General features: G+C 42.1%; 1 protein-coding gene across 1 annotated transcript in view; it reads right to left on the bottom strand.

The window, feature by feature from the left end:
• Positions 1-1,689: 1,689 nt before the first annotated feature.
• The window catches only part of PDILT (protein disulfide isomerase like, testis expressed), a 29,722-nt gene continuing 12,067 nt past the window's right edge, over positions 1,690-19,344 (bottom strand). Inside the window, exons 3-11 of the mRNA XM_060786408.2 lie at positions 15,884-16,017; positions 14,497-14,634; positions 14,011-14,121; positions 13,449-13,574; positions 11,175-11,372; positions 8,994-9,114; positions 8,673-8,854; positions 4,097-4,174; positions 1,690-1,874 (exon numbers count right to left, since the gene is read on the bottom strand). Coding sequence (XP_060642391.2) covers positions 1,803-1,874; positions 4,097-4,174; positions 8,673-8,854; positions 8,994-9,114; positions 11,175-11,372; positions 13,449-13,574; positions 14,011-14,121; positions 14,497-14,634; positions 15,884-16,017 — 1,160 coding nt within the window. The 3' untranslated portion in view covers positions 1,690-1,802. The remainder of the gene's footprint in view (positions 1,875-4,096; positions 4,175-8,672; positions 8,855-8,993; positions 9,115-11,174; positions 11,373-13,448; positions 13,575-14,010; positions 14,122-14,496; positions 14,635-15,883; positions 16,018-19,344) is intronic.

Raw genomic sequence — 19,344 nt, 5'->3', positions numbered from 1 at the left:
TGGAAGTGAGAGGAGCGTCTGGATTGGCTCCCCAGAGGCGGGGAAGCCTGCTGATTGGCCCAGAGCGAGGCGGGCTGTCAAGCCTCCTCCCAGCTGTTCGAACTGTCAACCAATCAGCAAGAAGCCGGGCAGGGAGGGGCAGGCGGGAAATTTGAAATGTTTTCCTGTATTTTGGCTATAAAAATGCTTGTAAACTCTGTGTTGGCATGCTTGTGGTGGAAATATTCCCACAATTGCATCCGATCTCAGCTGAATCGCTACAAAGAGCCTCGGTTGCCATCTTCTTCCGCTTTGTTGGGATTTATGTTATTTTTAATATTTTTATCGCTGGAATTTGGCTTCCCTGTTCTCACCAAGGTTTAGGGACCCTCTTTGGTGCGGTCCTCAGGATCTCTCTTACTGTGGAGACCCTCTGAAAATCAGCCTCGATTACACACTCCCCCTGTGAAGTTCCCTGCATGGGTCATGCCCTAAGGCGACTAAGGCTGTTTCGGTTCCATGGCCTGGTCTAAAGCTGGACTGCAACGGATCTAGATAATCAGTTTCCTCCAAGAACAGCTGGAGATGTGAGGCAACCACACATTCCTAGACTTTGCCCAAAAAGAGGAGATTGGAAACTGGCCAAAAGTTGTTCAGTTGAGTAGGGTCCAGAGATGAAACACACTGATATTATATTCTTCTGGATTTTAAATCATGTTATTCACTTCTGTTTTTCTGGATGGGTTTGATAGACTGATGTATATGAGACTGATTGTAGAAAAGGCTTTGAGGGCATCTAACTAAATGTAGGTGCAAAGATTACTGCAGACGCAGACTGCAACCAGGAAATCAGGAGACCCTTACTTCTTGGGAGGAGAGCAATGTCCAATCTCTATAAAATAGTGAAGAGTAGAGACATCACACTGGCAACGCAGATCCACATAGTTAAAGCAATGGTATTCCCTGTAGTAACCTACGGATATGAGAGCTTGGACCATAGGGAAGGCTGAGCAAAGGAAGATAGGTGTTTTAGAACTGTGGTGTTGGAGGAAAGTTCTGAGAGTTCCTTGGACTGCGAGAACCGACTGCCCCTTGGAGGGAAGGATATTAAAGGCAAAGATGAAGTACTTTGGCCATATCATGAGAAGAAAGGAAAGCTTAGAGAAGACAATTATGCTGGGGAAAATGGAAGGAAAAAGGTAGAGGGGCCGACCAAGGGCAAGATGGATGGATGGATGGCATCCTTGAAGTGACTGGATTGACCTTGAAGGAGTTTGGGGGGGGGGGGGGTGACGGCCGACAGAGAGCTCTGGTATGGGCTGGTCCATGAGGTCCATGACTGAACAAATGAACAAACCAAATGTAAGGGTGAGGTGAAAACTCTGGAGTACATAGACAAACACATGCCAAGTATCATGGCACAAGAAGTTTTCTATGTGACTTTTCAACATCTTATGCAACTATGAAAGTGACAAATACCTGAAATGATATTAAGTGCACTGATTTGCCATTTAATTTTTACCAGCAGAACAGGTTGGTCTGACCACCTTGCAGATCCCTGAATCTCTTTTGAAGGGGGAAAGCACCTTCCAGACTTTGCTTCTGTCAACAATGAGCTGAAAACAAAGAAATGCTCTTAAAGCGAAGCCACAGGCAGGCCTCTTCAGGCTGTTGAGACACTACTCTGCCAAGCACAAGTGAGCCACTGTGTTTGTTTGACCTTTCTTTATTGTTGTCAATGCCTTCCTAAATTTCCCATTAAAATGCTTTTATACTGCTTAACACCCTTGAGAAACCAACACTCTTCCTGCTTGGAAAGAAACCTACAGTTCTTCTTTCGGTGTGGTGATTTTCTCCTCTTTCTCTGGGTCTTCTTGTTTGGCCTTTGTGGAATTCTGCAAAAGAGACCATTAAAAAAAAGAATATGCAACAGAAGAGCATACTGTTGGGTCTCATCTTATAAATCTACAGTGGAAAATGGCATCCTCGCCAACCCCTCTTTTGTCAAAGGCTTTCATGGCTGGAATCACTGGGTTGCTGTGAGTTTTTTCACGCTGCATAGCCATGTTCCAGCAGCATTCTCTCCTAACATTTGCTTGCATCTACAGCCGGCATCTTCAGAGGTTCTGTTGGTTACCAGTATTTAAAAAACACCAGAATCAAGACAGTAAATAAAGAACACTTAGAAACAGGGGAGATCCAGATGGCAAACAATCAAGGGCCAGTTAATACCTCCCAAACAGAGGGTGCCTCCAGGCAACAGGGGCCAGGCTATCTCTATGCAGATACCCTCACTGATTGACATTGCAAACTTCATGGCTACTCCAATGCTAATTCAAGCTTGCTAACTGCAACATTCACACTTGCTTCAAACAGACAAGGGTTCTTTCTCCCACCCTGGACATTCCACAGGTATATTATACACTCCACTTGCTTCACTGCCAGCAGGACCTCTGAAGATGGCATTGGCCACAGATGCAGGTGAATGCTGCTGGAACAATGCCTTACAGCCCAGAAAACACACAGCAAGCCAGTGATTCCAGCCATGAAAGCCTTCAACAGTACAGAGCATTGCTTTTATGCACAGAGTCCTGCTTCCATGGAGAGACAAGAGGGCCTCTGCAATGGTGCATTAATTTTAATGCAGTTTTTGAACTGAGAAGTGATTGACATTCAAAAAAATATGCAGTCCAAAGAGTAACTTTGATTCAGATATGCATATTTGCTTCACCAGAAAAAGTTCTCTTTCGCCTTCTTTTTAGGGTGAGAATTGGTTGTGCTCATCCATTATTCCAGAGGAGCTTCAAAATCCTCAACACTTAGAATCCACATTATATATGGTTTCTTTTCATGAGATCAATAATAACGGCTTATCAGACACATTTCTTATCAAGTCATTTGAGGTTGATTTAAATAAGGGATAGGGGTGCCCTATAGGCCATGTGCAGCCTTTTGCAGGCCATCTGGAACCTCTCCTAAATCATGTAACATATATACACAACCTAGAAACAGAAACCAGATGTGACTTCTAGATTGAATTTTCAGGGTTGCTGTCACCTCCCATTGGGGAGGGAGTGGAATATGACCCACACCACCCGCATCATCACTCTTAATTTACACATTCATTTAGGAAAATAGAACCAGCCGAGGACAATATGGTTGGCAGTGATTCTAAGAGAGAGATGTACTTTTTTAGCTACATGGGATATCAAAGGAATGAGCAAACTTAGGCCCTACAGATGTTTTGGACTTCAACTCCCACCATTCCCAACAGCCTCGGGCCTTTTCTTTTCCAAAACAATGTATTGTCGAAGGCTTTCCTGGCCAGAATCACTGAGTTGTTGCGAGTTTTTCAGGCGTCTGGCCATGTTCCAGAAGCATTATCTCTTGACGTTTCACCCACATCTATGGCAGGCATCCTTAGAGGTTGTGAGGTCTGTTGGAAACTAGACAAGTGAGGTTTATATATCTGTGGAATATCCAGGGTGGGAGAGAGAACGCTTGTCTGTTGGAGGCAAGTGTGAATGTTGCAATTGACCACCTTAGTTAGCATTGAATAGCCTTGCAGCTTTAAAGGCTGGCTGCTCCATGCATGGGGGATCCTTTGTTGGGAGATGTTAGCTCCCAACAAATTGTTACCTCCAACTATCACCCAAGTAAAAAAAGAAGCACAATTAAACCCTTGGCAGATTGTGCAAAAAGAATTTGCGAAGCACACTTCCTCCAAGGTGAACTGAACCACCTAAATTGGGCTCCATAGGCCAATGGATACTCCACCACAGACATTAGAAGAGCTGCTTAAGCAGCTGAGGGGGGAAAGGAAGGGGGCTGAGGCTGTAGCAATGGTGGGAGTTAAAGTCCAAAACACCTGGAGGGCCCAAGTTTGCCCGTGCCTGGGATATAACCATAAATGTAGATTTTGAGCAGGAGGGGAAACATGTTGCATGCAGGGCCCTTACTTAGCATCCTACTGCAAGCAACTTTACTGTCCCTGTTCATAAGCTCCCGCAGCTGTTCAGCTTCCAATGGAATTGGCCGACTCCAGATAGCTTCCTAAATTGGATGCAGTGTATCCACTTTGCTTGGAACATCTTTGAAAATCAAAAGTATCCCTTACCTTCTTTCTTGCTTCAATCTGTTCTTCTAAGAATTTGGCAAAAGCATCAAGAGTGAATTCCCCTTTATATGGGACAACCTTAAAGGGGGAAAAGAAAGGGGAGAGAGTTGCCTTGTTAAATGGTTTGAAAAAGCAACTTTCGTTGCAGTGACGATTTTCCATGTTTAGTGAATCATCAGAATGAGAGTTGTCAGTCTTCTCAAGGAAAAACTGTGGATGGGTCCAGTTTTAGCAGAGGGGTTCCATTCCTAGATTTCGTTCCACAGAAAATGAAAGGACTGATGTCTTCCAAGTAACTGGAGCAGTGAAGTCACAAAGGGCCCTTCCAGACAAACACTATATCCCAGGATCTGATCCCAGGTTTTCTGCTTTAAACAGGATTACATGAGTGAGTCCACACTGCCAGATAATCTGGGATAAATAGAAAAACTGGGATAAATAGAAAAACTATATCTCAGGATCAGATCCTGCGATATAGGGCCTGTCTGGAAGGGCCCTCAAAGTTTCTGCTTATACTGTACAAGAAAGGAGCTCTCCAAGGTACTGAACGAAGTTGTGGGATTAAAGACCTCCTCATCACATTGAGAGGAGAAATCATGGGTGAGCATCCCTTTCAGGTAGAGAATCACCACTCTTATATTGTCAGCAGTCCCGTTTTGCATTCTGCCTTCCCATCACACTCAGAAATGGAAAGAGCTGGCAATACATTCATCTGGCATTCATCACACAGTCAGTATTACTTTTTTGTTTTTAGTCAGGAGAAACAACAATATCCAAAAACCAAGAGGTCCCTTGCCCTGACCAAAGCCCCTTACATTAATGGAAACTGCTGCCAGGTTAAAACCATTTCTTTCCATGGGATAAAGTTGTTCTGCCCCAAACCCCACAGGATATAAGAGACAGCGCTCTAGGTTAAAACCATTGCTTTTCATGGGATCCTATTGTTCTGCATCAAATCCCATAGGATATAAGAGACTGCTGACAGTTGGGCAATGAAATAGGATGGGAAACTTTGATGGTTCCCATCCCACCTGTTTTTCAGTTGTGATAAGACACAGGAGCTCTGAACAGGATGTTTGACTGGTGTTCAGAGTTCCCTCCTTTCAGGACAATTCTGCCTCTTCAACCAGGGATAACTACTCATGATCATAGAATCATTGAGTTGGAAGAGACCTCATGGGCCATCCAGACCAACCCCCTGCCAAGAAGCAGGAAAATCACATTCAAAGCACACACAAAGCACATGAGTTTAACTCATGTGATGACCTCAGTGTTGGAAATAGCAGCCTTCTTCAAGCCTCCTATACTAGTTGTTTGTTATATATATATAATTGAGATTAGTTACTGTATTGTATATGTGTATATTGGTTTGCTGTTTTTCTTAATTCTATGTTGTGAGAGGCTGCAAACCATGTGATCAGAACTGGGACTATTCTGGACTCAGACTCCATTTTAGAAAGGCAGAAGTTATTAGACTTTCAATGTAAAAACAGTACAGTTTAGACACCAGCAGGAACAGTATGCTTTCAGAAGTCAATAGAAACAGACTTCATTAGAGACCCTATTAGACTCTCAGACCACATATGCTTTAGACTATGGACTGTTAAGATTATAAGAAAGAAGCCCTGTGTTATCTGCACAGAGAAACTACTTCAAATTCTATCTGTAACTGGACTGAGAAGCAAAGTACGTGTATGCTGAATACATGAAGTTTGTGAATAAATTAATAAGTCTACTTATTTTGTCTCTTAAGAGCATAATTTAAACCAAGATGTTTTAAGGGAGAATAGATTTTCTTGGGCAACTGAAAGAACACTTCTGAAACTCATAGATAGATAGATAGATAGATAGATAGATAGATAGATAGATAGTGCATTTGCATATCTTTGTCCCTAACAGTTGAAAGACCTTTAAGTTCAAAGTTCAAAGACATTTAAGTCCCTGGTGGAGCAATGGGTTAACCCTTGTGCCGGCAGGACTGAAGACCGACAGATCACAGATTCAAATCCAAGGTGAGTGCAGATGAGCTCCCTCTGTCAGCTCCAGCTCCCTATGCAGGGATATGAGAGAAGCCTCCCACAAGGATGGTAAAACATGAAAAACATCCTGGCATCCCTAGGGCAATGTACTTGCAAATGGCCAATTCTCTCACACCAGGAGTGACTTGCAGTTTCTCAAGTCACTCCTGACATGGAAAAAAATACAGTCTAACAGCTGAGAAACCTAATTGCTCTGCACGAATGCTTGTGGATGTTTACCACTAAGAAGTTTGAGTCGTGTGAGTTTTTAACTCTTCTCAGGGAGATTACTGATTTTCCCAAATGGCAAGGAGTACCATTTTCAAAAAGGTATTGTAGATTTCCATTTCCCAAAACATTATGGCATCATTTCCCCAAAACTCAGTGCCTCTCCATTCTTGAAAAGAGGCTGAAGTGTCCTACAACTGGGATATTTCTCAGTGTGATAAGGTTGAGATCCTGGGCAGCTGTTAAGATGTGGTCTAAAAAGCCTGGAGTGGGTTCGTTTTGCCAAGGAATGGAAGCTGGCAGCTGCCAATGTTCTCAGTAAACATTTCTAGAAATTGAAAATGTCTCAAGTGCAATGCAAAATAGAATGAAATACTTCTATTCCAAGAGTAACACTGACACCTAAATGTACAGAGAAGCTGCTTGGTTCATTAGAATCTGGGCATGTACAAACCTAGTGACAGAGCACTTGCTTCACAGATTAAAGGAGACAACAAATGTCTTTGATCGTAATTCATGCATGGGTAATAGGAGGAAAAATGGAAACCTGAGTAATGCCTCAATTATCAAAGAGTCCCACTGAATTGAATTACTTGGATCCAGAGGTGATGTTCTCCCTTCAATTAGATTATCTCAAACAGTGGAATATAAGCATTTGTTTTCTCTCTGTGTGTGTTTAATTTGTGGTTTCCTCTCTTGCCTTTTGTGGAGACTTGAGAGAATGATAGAAAAAATTGTTAAAAAAATGTATCCAGGGATGTAGCAAGATTTAACTGCCATATACAAGACTGAAAGGTTTTTACCAAAAGGGACTGAGGAAAACTGTTCCTTTCACATGGCGAAAATGAAAATAGTTTCATGGGGTTATTATGGATCTCATCTCACAGGATAAGTAAAGCATTTGGGATAACTGGTTTTCCCTTAAGCTTCGCAATGCCCCATTTGGAAATTAAATAGATTATTTTCCTACCTCCGTCACACCTTTTCCTTTTCTCTGCTTTCTTTAGGAATTATCTGTTTGATTTGCTATCACACAGTAGAGATTTGTTCCCTCCAAGATTTCAATTACTTATATTTTAAAAAATCACCCCAGATCATAGGAAGTGGTTTTAAATTAGCCCTGATCTATCTCCAAACCTCTGCAGTGCACTGTTTCTGCAGTGAGGAATTAATTAAAAGTTATTGTTGTAGATCAGCCTGAGGCTCTTGAGGCTGATGGGTTCACTGATGATTTAGAGAGGATTGTGGGAGTGACTGGGGTTTAAAGTAATGAATATTCAAGTCAAGGGAATGATGCTTCTCTCTGTGAGAAATCTGACTCGGAAAGTGCAGGCCTTCAAGGTCAGTCAGAGGAGCCAGGAATGGCAACATTAGATAAGGAGTTGGGCAAAGAACTATGTGGATTCAGAAGGCTCCCAGGAAAAAACACCTAGAGCTATGGAAATCAACAAAGGCCTTTGTTTACAGATCAGAGCAGACAATAGGCATTGTAGGTCTGAGCATTTATGTGGGAAAGTTGGGAAGAAAATCCATGGGAAAAGAAGTAGACACTTCATGGGTGTCTATTAATTAGCAAGTTGTTTTTGTAAGGGTTAGTTCCGGCAATGTAGCATTCAAGTGAGAAGCTAGGCTTGAGTTCTCTGGGTTTTGGTTCAAGTCAGGCCTTGGTTTTGGATTCAACTATTCTGGGAGTTTCCATGTTAATGTTTTTGGCTCCTGTTCAAGTTTTTTTAAGTATACCTTTTGATTGTGGACTTAAGGTGTTCTTGTGACTTTGGGCTATTCCTGGACTGTATTACTTTTGGATCCCTAAGAGACATTTGGATTCCTACTGGATTATCACCTATTGCAAACCTTTTTGGATTATACATCTACTTTCTTTAATCCTGATTTTTTTTTTTACTTTTTATGTGTTCCTACAATGAACTGTTTGCTTATATTCTGGACTCTTGTGTGGTGCTGTGGTCATAGGTGTTCCCAGGCCTGGAGTGCAACAGTTATATTCTAAACTCAGTGCAGGTCGTATGGAGAATGACATGAAAAACCCCATGCAGGCTGCAGTGTTTGTCATTGTTGTTGAACAACTACGGTGTCCTTCCGAAAATGCAGGAAATTCCCAGGCAAAATTGGCACAATGTGGAAAGGTTCCCCTTTAACAATAGTTAACTATAGGTTAATTATAGCAACTGGACCTTCTGGTTAGAAGATTCTGAAAGCTGTAATAATAATAAAAAAAGGGTAACCTTCTCCATTTTTTACTACAAATTGAGAAATGCATTGTCCCATTTTCTTTCAATAGCCACAAATTCTACAAATTGAAAGCACCTCACCTCCGTGGTGGATCCTGCAGGAAACAATCTGAAGAAGGGGTACTTTTCTACATTCATTAACCGGACCTCATTTGCTGTGTAGTCTATTTTAGCAATGACAACCTTTTTGCGGCTTTCATACAACTTGCCGAGTTCTTCCCAAACTGGGAACAATTTTTGACAGTTGTGAGACCAAGGTGCATCTGTGATGGGAGGAAAACAGAAGAAAATACATTTGGAAATACTGCTGAACACGCTCTCTGGTGACAAACACAAGTAGCAAAAATCAAATGGACTGCAGTCCAAATGAACCCCTTCCGCAGGGAGATGAGTAATACTCACGGAACATGACAAAAACATGGTTCTTCGTATTAAAGGCAACTTTGTCAAAGTTTTTCCCAACAAGCACTTTAACAGGCTTCTTATCCCAGCCTTCCTCGATCTCCTCACTGGACCAGTGTTGCTAATAAGGGAAAGAAAAGCCATAAAACAGGCCAACAGGGACTTAGATAGGATACCTTGCAGTAGTGGTTAAGTGACAATCTTCGCTGAAAGGGCTTATTGAGTCTTATCTGGCCAAGTTTCCTTTCATTTTAATTGCTGTTATCTGGCTTGGAGCATGCAGTCTAACCAATTCAACCCAGAGGTTTATCAGTATCTATCCCAGGGATGGGGAAGGATAGGCAAAGTGAAGCTTTGGACTCACTTACACTTCTCAAGGTAGTTGTGGCCTTCTCCCTTGGGACAACTCTTCTTTTTTTCTTTTTTTTTCTTTTTCTTTTCTTTTTTGTTTTTTTGAGCAAAACAAGTGAATTATCTTTCCTGGAAATCTCCAGAAGTGGCGGTTCACCTATATACATGCCCTCCGAGAAGTGAGCTTTGTTGGATAAGGAAATATGTTGTGGCAGGAGATGCAATCGGGACTTTTCTGAGAAGGTACTATGTTATTTATTAGGTAGTTATGGCTGTTTGTTTATTTATTTATTTATTTGTTTATTTGTTTGTTTGTTTGTTTGTTTATTGCATTTCTATACCACTCTTCTCACTCCTGGAGGTACTCAGAGTGGTGTACAACATGTCAAAATGGCAAAAATTTAATGCCAAACATACATATAAAAGCAATACATAACATAACTATATCAATAACATATAAATATGAATTAAAACATTTAAAAGCTATACAAAGAGACATCATACCATGAACATAAAACATATTAAACATTGTGCCAGTCCCATAGTTATCATTTAGCTGCTTCAGTGATACTATCACTTGCCGAATGCCTGCTTGCATAGCCAGGTTTTAAGGGGTTTTTTTCTGAACACCAGGAGGGAAGGGAGTTCCACAGCTCCATCAAGAAGGCCACCACCAAGAAGGCCGTCTCTTGTCCCCACCAATCGCACCTGAGAAAGCAGCGGGACCGAGAGCAGGCTATCCCCAGCCAATCTTAGCACTCATTTAAATGTGATGGGACAGAAAATTGCCCCCCTCCCCCAGACTGCCAAAGTTGTCCACCCCTGAAATAGGAATGAACAAATTCCTCACCTATCCATCCAACTGTTTTCCTTTAGCTTAATCTGGCCTGCGCTCTCTTCCTGAACTCTAACTTAACAATGATAATTCGTAATGTCCTCACATTCATCATGAGAGCATCCCATCAATAATTTTAAAGGGGATTTTAACGGTGCCCTAGTTCTCTATTTCTTAAACTATGGGTCCCCTGAGCTCAATGTTGGGGTTCCAAAAAAATCTGGCAACAGTAAAAGATTTACACAAGTTTTTACAATGGATTTTGCATAAGATGCTACATAAAAAGGAAAATCAGCCTGTTTAGCAAGGTTTTCAAATGCTGATTTATTATCAGTAAATATTTGATTTTATACCTATTTTATTTACCTATGTATACCCAGGGTCACATAAACATTGCTCAGGCTGGAATAATTATCTGCCAGATTCCTCTAGTCAGTACCTCACCAAACAACAAATCCCAGGATTCCATATGATGGAACTATTGCAGTTAAAGTGGAATTATGGCATTATAGCAACATAATGTACAGTGGCCATTAAAATGCTATTCCATCTTCGGCTGCTAAAACTTTAAGTTTCAGAAGCTTTCAAAATTTGACTCCCAAAATTAAAAGAAGCAGCTCCTCAAGTTATATCTGAAAGTTATTTAATAGCAGTTTCCAGTCATTGGTTCTTGTAGTATCACATATAACAAGTATGCCCCTCTACGTGTCTTCCAAACAGAAGTTCGGCCGTTTGAAAGCTTTCTACCTACCACATCTCTCCTTAAATCATCTCTTCTCCGAGCATAAATGCTCTCTTCTTTCAACAAAACAAGAGAGAGAGAAAAACATTTTTGAAAGAATGTGAAATTTCCAAGAACTTTATGATCTCAAGTTGCCATAATCTCAACACAGCTCAAGTGAAGCACATTTATTTCACTGGCCAACGGACATATTCATTGGCCACAATAAACAAGTAAAAACCCATTGTGTTTTGCTTCCAAGCAAGAAGCACACCTTTGCTTTTCCTTCCAAGTAGTTCCGGCAGAAGGTTCGGAGGTGATCTGTTGTCACTTCTTCTGCAGGCATCTTGTACCTGGCATCGCTCGTCAAGTTTAGGATTTGAATGGCAGGGACTTCCACTACAGTGACACGGAAATATTCAATCACACGGCCATTTCTGGTTTCATCAGTATCCACTAAGATGAACATGATCTGAGGAGCAAAAGAAACAGAAGAGGTTCTACTTTCTTACATCCTATTTATTTATTTATTTATTTATTTACATCACTTATATCCCGCCCATATCAGCCCGCAGGCGACTCAGGGCGGTCATTCTAGGGTCACCTTCTGTTGGAAATAGCAACCTTCTCAAGCCTTCGCTAGTTATTTCATATGTATATATTTCAGATTGCTTACTGTTTTGTTTATGTGTGCATTGGTATGCAATTTTCCCTTAACTCTTTGTTTTTCCACTGAAGAACTGGAAAATAATATATGACAAGCAGAAGACAATGTGAGAAGATGTAAGAAGATACAACCAATGGACTTAAAATTTAAATTGTTGCAATTGTCAATATTTTATGAAATGTGTGTTGAAGAAATAGAGATGAAGACTTAGTTGTAACAATAATAACTTTGTAAAAAAAAAACCTCCCCATACCTCAACAACCCCTACCCTCTTTGTTTTCTCCTTGTGGCATATTAGACATTTGTAAAAATGCAACTAACTAATAATAAATGTATTATCCCCAAACTTTCCTTTTTCCTTCCCTTTTCCCCCTGCCCCTCACTCTCCTAGTAAATGTTTAATAAAAATTATTTGGAAAAAGAGAGAGAAATTGTGGGAAAGTGTAAAGACCACCCACAAATACATGTCATAAAATGGTATTATTTGGAGAACTCCAACAGTTCCCATCACACATGAAATTTGATGTGTTTTGCCACTTCCACCCACAGAGAGATAAGTGGAGCTGATAGATACCCAATATTGCACCCTGGCACTAGAACACCCTTTCACCCGGCATCACACCAGAGTCCGGTGATCCAATAAGAGAATGTATATTAAAGAAAGAATATAAAAAGGAAAAGGGACAAATCCACCAGAATCAATATAAAATGCAGTTCACAAAAGAAGCTAGAGTTCAGTAGCAGTAATCCAAAAATGCCAGGTTAAACACAAAGACAAGGAATCCATAAATCACAGAATTAATCCAAAGGTATATCCATGATCATGAAAACAGGAACTTCTCCGAGGTAAATTCTCCAAAGGAACATAGGCATAAATGGTAATGTGAAACAGGAATCTTGACAATACATGAACCAAGGACTGGGAATCATGAACAGGAGTCCAATCTCCATTAGCAACGTTGTCTCCTCTGAAAGGCCTGAAAGCAAACTACTTAATTTAAGCCCTCCAAGCCACCCATGACATCATGCCTAGCACATCTGGATTTCTGGGTCTTATCTCAAACTCTCTGAGGAAATCTGGTTTGCCAGCTTTTCACACCCTGCATTCTCAAGTCTAATCTATGCTTGCTTGAAACCTCCCTGTCTTCCCAAGGCCTTTTCTCAAGGGAACTGGAACTTTCACCTTCCCCTGTTGCCTGGCAATGAGCTGAATAATCCAAAACATAAGCCTCACCTGCCTGCAATTCCCTCTAATTGCCCACAGACTCCTCACTTGGAGCCCATCATTCCCTCCATCCTCAGATGCTTGCCAGACTACAACACCCGACTCCAAAAACTCCACATTATTATGAAATTAAAAAATAGGGTCGAACGAGCAACCCTTGGAAGTAGGTTTGCATTTTGTGATCGCCACTGTGGAGCTTCATATTTTAAATGTGTAGAAACAAGGGTATTTCTACATTTGATGAGGTCCTTAACAGTGTCTTTTGATTAATTACAAAACGATGTACCCCATCATCATCATCATCATCATCATCAGGCAAAGTGTTAAACAGAACATGGGAGCACAGGATTTATGTCCAGACATGAAATCCACGTTTGCTTAAGGTCTACAGTGAATAGTGGCTGGCTGTTGAGGACACACAGAGTCTTTAGCAGCCAAAGCCTGCTTTGTGTGGAGCTGAAAAATGTTAGGACTCATTTATCAGTCTGGGACTATTTGGCTGTACATTTGGTAATGGGAATTGCTGTGATGAACACTTGCACTTCTGAATCTACTGCTTCGCTAGTGAACATCAAAAAAACAACAATACTTTCACATCTAGCACATCTTGTTGAATAACAAGTACCCCACCTGAAGGTTCATTACAGTGTACCAACCTTCCCTCTGAACTCCGGGGCAACAGATGACAAATTTTCATAAACTTCCTTGAATGTGTCTGAATTCTTGGGCATGAATAGAACAAGGTGGCTTTCAACAGGTACATCAAATATCTTCACAGATGTCTAGAAAACAAAACAAAAATCTGTTTGTTACAGATATTGGAAGAATGAAGGTTAGAATGCCCTTTAGACCAGTGGTTCTCAACCCAGGTGTTTTGGCCTACAACTCCCAGAAATCCCAGTCAGTTTACCAGCTATTAGGATTTCTGGGAGTTGAAGGCCAAAACATCTGAGGACCCACAGGTTGAGAACCACTGCTTTAGAGTGTGTCTGATTTACACACTTTCTTTGCATTACAAACAATGCAAAGAATGGTGTAGAAATTACTAGGTATCAATTTATAACTGAATGCATATGAAATTGATATGGAACAGATACAGACTGTGCTGTCCAATTGTATTCATACAGAGAATACAGTCTTTCTGCATTCAGCAGAAAATCCACAAAATATGCCCTCTTGATAGCACCATTGGTTTTAGATGCCAAACATCAAACTTACCTCAAGATTATACTCTGTTACTAAATCCATAGTAAAAGTTTTGATTAATCTAGTGAGCTCCACTTTATTCAATTTGCCTTCTTCAGATGCTTCGTTATGAATTGGTTTCCCCTAGAGCACAAGAAATATCAGACTTCAGAAAATAAATCAAATCTAGCCCTAGCTGCTCTTGAAAAAGGCATGAGTATAACTCTTCCTAAGTTTATCCCCCACTGAACAGATCGAAGGGTCTTCCTACGTCTGCCAATCCTGGATGTAGCATGAGACCTGCCAATACATTTCCCTTATAGGCAATAACATGACCGCATCAAGCCCTTGGGTAGCTCTAAATGTGGAGGTAAACAACATCTTTTTCTTTCAGCCCCATGTACACAGCCAGTGCAGGACCAGGAACAACTGCTCCAATTGAACTATTGATAAGATGGCCTTGTGCATGGAGATATTTGAGAATGCCTTTGTTCTTAATGCACATGATGTATTAGATACCTTTTGAAATACAACCACCATGTCTTCTCTGACACCAAACTTAGCGAAAATGTCTTTACTGGCTGTTACCCCAAAAGGGAGTTCTGGGACCTCTCTTGCAGAATCATAGAAAACTTCCACAGCTCCATCCTGAAGTTTCTGTTCAATAAAAAAGATTGTACTTCAGTAATATAGCAGACTGGAAGAAATGAAGGGGGAAAAAATATGTTCTGCCTGGACAATGAAGCAAGAACTGGTGCTTTCCAGAGCTTGTAAAAGTCACACATTTAGTCTGCAGATTCCAACTTTTCCTCTCAGCCAACATGTCTCAATGGCCTAATGGGAGTCCCAAAAAGTAACTTTTCCAAGCACTGGAACCTCTAAACTAAAACTGATGTGGCCATGATAGAGGGGTCCCCACCCAGTACACAAATATCTTCTGCCATCATCAGTGAAATACTCGCAAACATCCAGGCAGGAATATGAATAGGTCCCTTTTCTGGAATCAAGCAGCACGTCACTTATGCTTTTGCTCTAGCCTGAAAACAGACCGAGTTGGAGAAAAATAGAGAATGCAACATCATTTGAACTGACGTTTGAATTGTCTTCCTTCAGTTTCATCACTTTGGAAAATAACTTTCTTTTCCTGACCTATTCCTGATCAAATGGGGGATGTATTCTCCCTTCATTAATGTGGGTGGTGCAGACATGCTAACCACATGACCTTGGAGGTGTCTACGGACAATGCCGACTCTTTGGCTTAGAAATTGAGATGAGCACCAACCCCCAGAGTTGGACACAACTGGACTTAATGTCAGGGGAAAACCTTTACCTTTACTAAAATAATTGCAGTCTATAATAGCATATCTATTACCTTGTTCTGGCCTAATTTGTAAGGTCATCTTTCATGGTGTTGTGCTGAGTGCCTATCAGAATACAAACTTTCTCTGCAGTAGACTCCTGGTAGAGCAGGCATGGGCAAACTTGGGCCCTCCTTCCAGATGTTTTGGATTTCAATTCCCACAATTCCTAGCAGCCTCAGGCCTTTCCTTTCCCTCCTCAGCTGCTTAAGTGGCTGATCGGAGGAAAGGAAGGGACCTGAGGCTGTTAGGAATTGTGGGAATTGAAATCCAAAATGTCTGGAAGGAGGGCCCTAGTTTGCCCATGCCTGTGATAAAGGATTACTCTCCTAAGGGAGATGTCAAAGTTCCTCCTTTCTTCTGCCAGGCATTTTATTTTTTTTATTTGGCTTTCATGTTTTGATTTTCATTGATGGCTCTTTACTATCACTATTTCAAGGCTTCTACACTGTTTCAACTGATGGGGATTTATTATTGTTTTTGTTCTGTACTCAGAAGACATTTACCACTTATCAGAAGACATACATTTAAAATAGGTAAAGAAATACCTCGAAAAAGCCTATCACTGCCAAACCTTCAAGGTCTATGAAAGCTTTGGCCTGGTCTGTGCTATTGAGAAGTACGGTGCTTGATCCGATTCTCCTTTGAACCCATGTCACAAAGGCAGAGGCTTCTCTGACTCCTATAAAGAAGGAGAAAAGAATCCGTTTAGCAGTTGGTAGCTTCTAAGTCAGCATAGCAATGAATCCATTCTGATCTCTTTTTTCAATAGAGTTACAAGCTAGGTAGATGCGGGGAATGCCATGGATGTAGCGTATCTGGATTTCGGTAAGGCCTTCAACAAGGTCCCCCATGACGTTCTGGCAAACAAACTAGTCACATGTGGGCTAGGCAAAACTACGGTTAGCTGGTTCTGTAATTGGTTAAGTGAACAATCCCAATGGGTAATTCTCCCCAATACTTCCTCTTCATCCTGGAAAGAAGTGACGAGTGGAGTGCCAGAAGCAGAGTTCTGACCTGAGCCCAGTTTTGTTCAACATCTTTATTAATGAATTAGATGACGGGTTATAAGACATGATCAAGTTTGCAGACAACACTACATTGGGAGAGATTGCCAATACTCCAGAAGACAGGAGCAGAATTCAAAACTATCTTAACAGATTAGAGAGAGGAATAGCCAAAACTAACAAAATGAAGTTCAACAGGAACAAATGCAAATAACGTCAGGAGAGAATGCCTCTGGAATATGGCCATACAGCCCAGAAAACTCACAGCAACCCAGTGATTCCAGTCATGAAAGCCTTCAACAACACAAATGTAAGATACTCCAATTAGGCAGAAAAAATGAAATGCAAAGATACAGGATGAGGGATGTGTGGCTCAACAGCAGTACGTATGAAAAAGACCTTGGAGTCCTTGTGGACAACAAGTTAAACATGAGGCAACAATGTGATACGGCAGTTTAAAATGCCAATGGGATTTTGAACTGCATAAATAGGAGTCTAGTGCCTAGATTCAGGGAAGTCATGCTACCCCTCTGTTCTGCCTTAGTGAGACCACATCTGGAATCACAGTGTGTCCAATTCTGGGCACTGTAATTGAATGGAGATGCTGACAAGCTGGTATGTGACCAGAGGAGGGTGACTAAAATGATCAAGATTCTGGGGAACAAGCCTTATGAGGAGCAGCTTAAAGAGTTGGGAATGTTTAGTCTGCAGAAGAGAAGGCTGAGATGAGACTTGATGAGGGCTATGTATAAATATGTGAGGGGAAGCCATAGAGAGGAGGGAGCAAGCTTGTTTTCAGCTAGCCTGGAGTCTAGGATGCAATGAAACAATGGCTTCAAACTATAGGAAAAAAGATTCCACCTGAAATTAGGAAGAACTTCCTAACTATGAGAGCTGTTCAGCAGTGAAACTCTCTGTCCCAGAGAGTAGTGGAGGGTCTTTCTTTGGATGTTTTAAACAGAAGCTGGATGGCCATCTGTCAGAGGTGCTTTGAATGTGATTTTCCTGCTTCTTGGCAGAATGGGGTTGGACTGGATGGACCACGAGGTCTCTTCCAAATGTAGAATTCTACAATTCCACATTTTAGGCCATTCATTAAAGATGTTGGCCAATATGCTCAATCTTACTTGCCCAAAGCAAGTTCAGCACCTTAGACAATTCCTTTCAAATGTGAGTTAAAACCCAGAATTGATTTGCTACCTATCCACCACTGGAGCCACCAACCAGTACTAATCAATAGATGTCATTTATTTTATTTTTATTTTGAGATTTTATATACCGACCCTCTCACCTTCAAAGAGGGATTCGGACCGGTTCACAACATGTGTTAACATACAAAAAATATACAATAACAACACAATGCCACTTCATTACACGATTAAAATATCAGCACCATACACATTAAAACATTATCATCACAGTTAAAAGAGCCAAATCGTCCAACACCAGCACAATCCCATTCATCATCGTCCTTTCATGTGGGCAAATAATTAGATCAGTTGTCAAATGCCACGTTCCACAACCAGGTCTTTGTTAATTTCCTGAACATCATGATGGAGGGGGCAGTTCTGATCTCTAATGGGAGGGAGTTCCAAAGTCGAGGGGCCACCATTGAGAAGGCCCTGTCCCTCGTCCCCACCAGCCGTGCTTGTGCAGGCGGTGGGACCGAGAGCAGGGCCCCTCCAGATGATCTTAATGGTCTTGATGGCTCGTAGGGGAGAATACGTTCGGAGAGGTAAACAGGGCCGGAGTCGTTTAGGGCTTTATAGGTTAACACCAGCACTTTGAATTGTGCTCGGAAGCTAATCGGCAGCCAGTGGAGCTCGAGTAACAGCGGAGTGGTGTGCTCCCTGTACCCAGCACCCATTAGTAATCTGGCTGCCGCGCGTTGTACTTGCTGCAGCTTCCGGGCAGTCTTCAGAGGCAACCCCACGTAGAGAGCATTGCAGTAATCTAAGCAGGATGTAACCAAAGCGTGTGCTACCGTGGCCAAGTCAGCCTTCCCAAGGTACGGACGCAGCTGGCGCACAGGTTTTAATTGTGCAAAAGCTCCCCTGACCACTGCCGAAACCTGGGGTTCCAGACTCAGCGATGAATCCAGGAGAACTCCCAGCCTGCGTACCTGTGCTTTTAGGGGGAGTGTGACCCCGTCCAGCACAGGCTGTAACCCCGTACCTTGTTCGGTCTTATGACTGACCAGGAGTACCTCTGTCTTGTCTGGATTTAGTTTCAATCTGTTGTCCCTCATCCAGTCCGTGACAGCGGCCAAGCACCGGTTCAGGACCTGAACAGCCTCCTTAGTAGCAGGTGAAAAAGAGTGATAGAGGTTGGACATCATCTGCGTACAGATGACACCACACCCCAAAACTCCGGATGATCTCTCCCAACGGCTTCATGTATATGTTGAACAACATAGGGGACAGTACTGAACCCTGCGGGACTCCACAGTAAAATGGCCGAGGAGTCGAGCAGGTGCCCCCTAAAGACACCTTCTGAGAACGACCCTCGAGGAATGACTGGAGCCACTGCAATGCAGTACCCCCAAGACCCATTCCTGCGAGGCGTCCCAGAAGGATACCATGGTTGACGGTATCGAAGGCCGAAGAGAGGTCCAGCAGAACCAGCAGGGACACACTCCCCCTGTCCAATTCCCGGCGAAGATCATCCACTAAGGCGACCAAGGCTGTCTCGGTACCATGTCCCAGCCTAAAGCCAGACTGTGACAGATCTAGATAGTCCATGTCCACGAGGAATTCCTGGAGTTGCGAGGCCACCACACATTCCAGGAGAGATTGGAAACTGGCCGAAAGTTGACGAATTGAGTGGGGTCTAGTGATGGTTTTTTCAACAGCGGTTTAATAACAGCTTGTTTTAAGCTGGCTGGAATATTGCCTTCCCAAAGGGAAGCATTAACCACCACCTTTACCCACTCTGCCAAACCCCCTCTGGCTTCTTTTACCAGCCAGGAAGGGCAGGGGTCTAGGATGCATGTGGTAGGTCTC

This window comes from Anolis sagrei, chromosome X (assembly GCF_037176765.1).
Source record: "Anolis sagrei isolate rAnoSag1 chromosome X, rAnoSag1.mat, whole genome shotgun sequence".
Taxonomy (NCBI): Eukaryota; Metazoa; Chordata; class Lepidosauria; order Squamata; family Dactyloidae; genus Anolis; species Anolis sagrei.
This window is presented reverse-complemented; position numbering and strand designations above follow the sequence as displayed.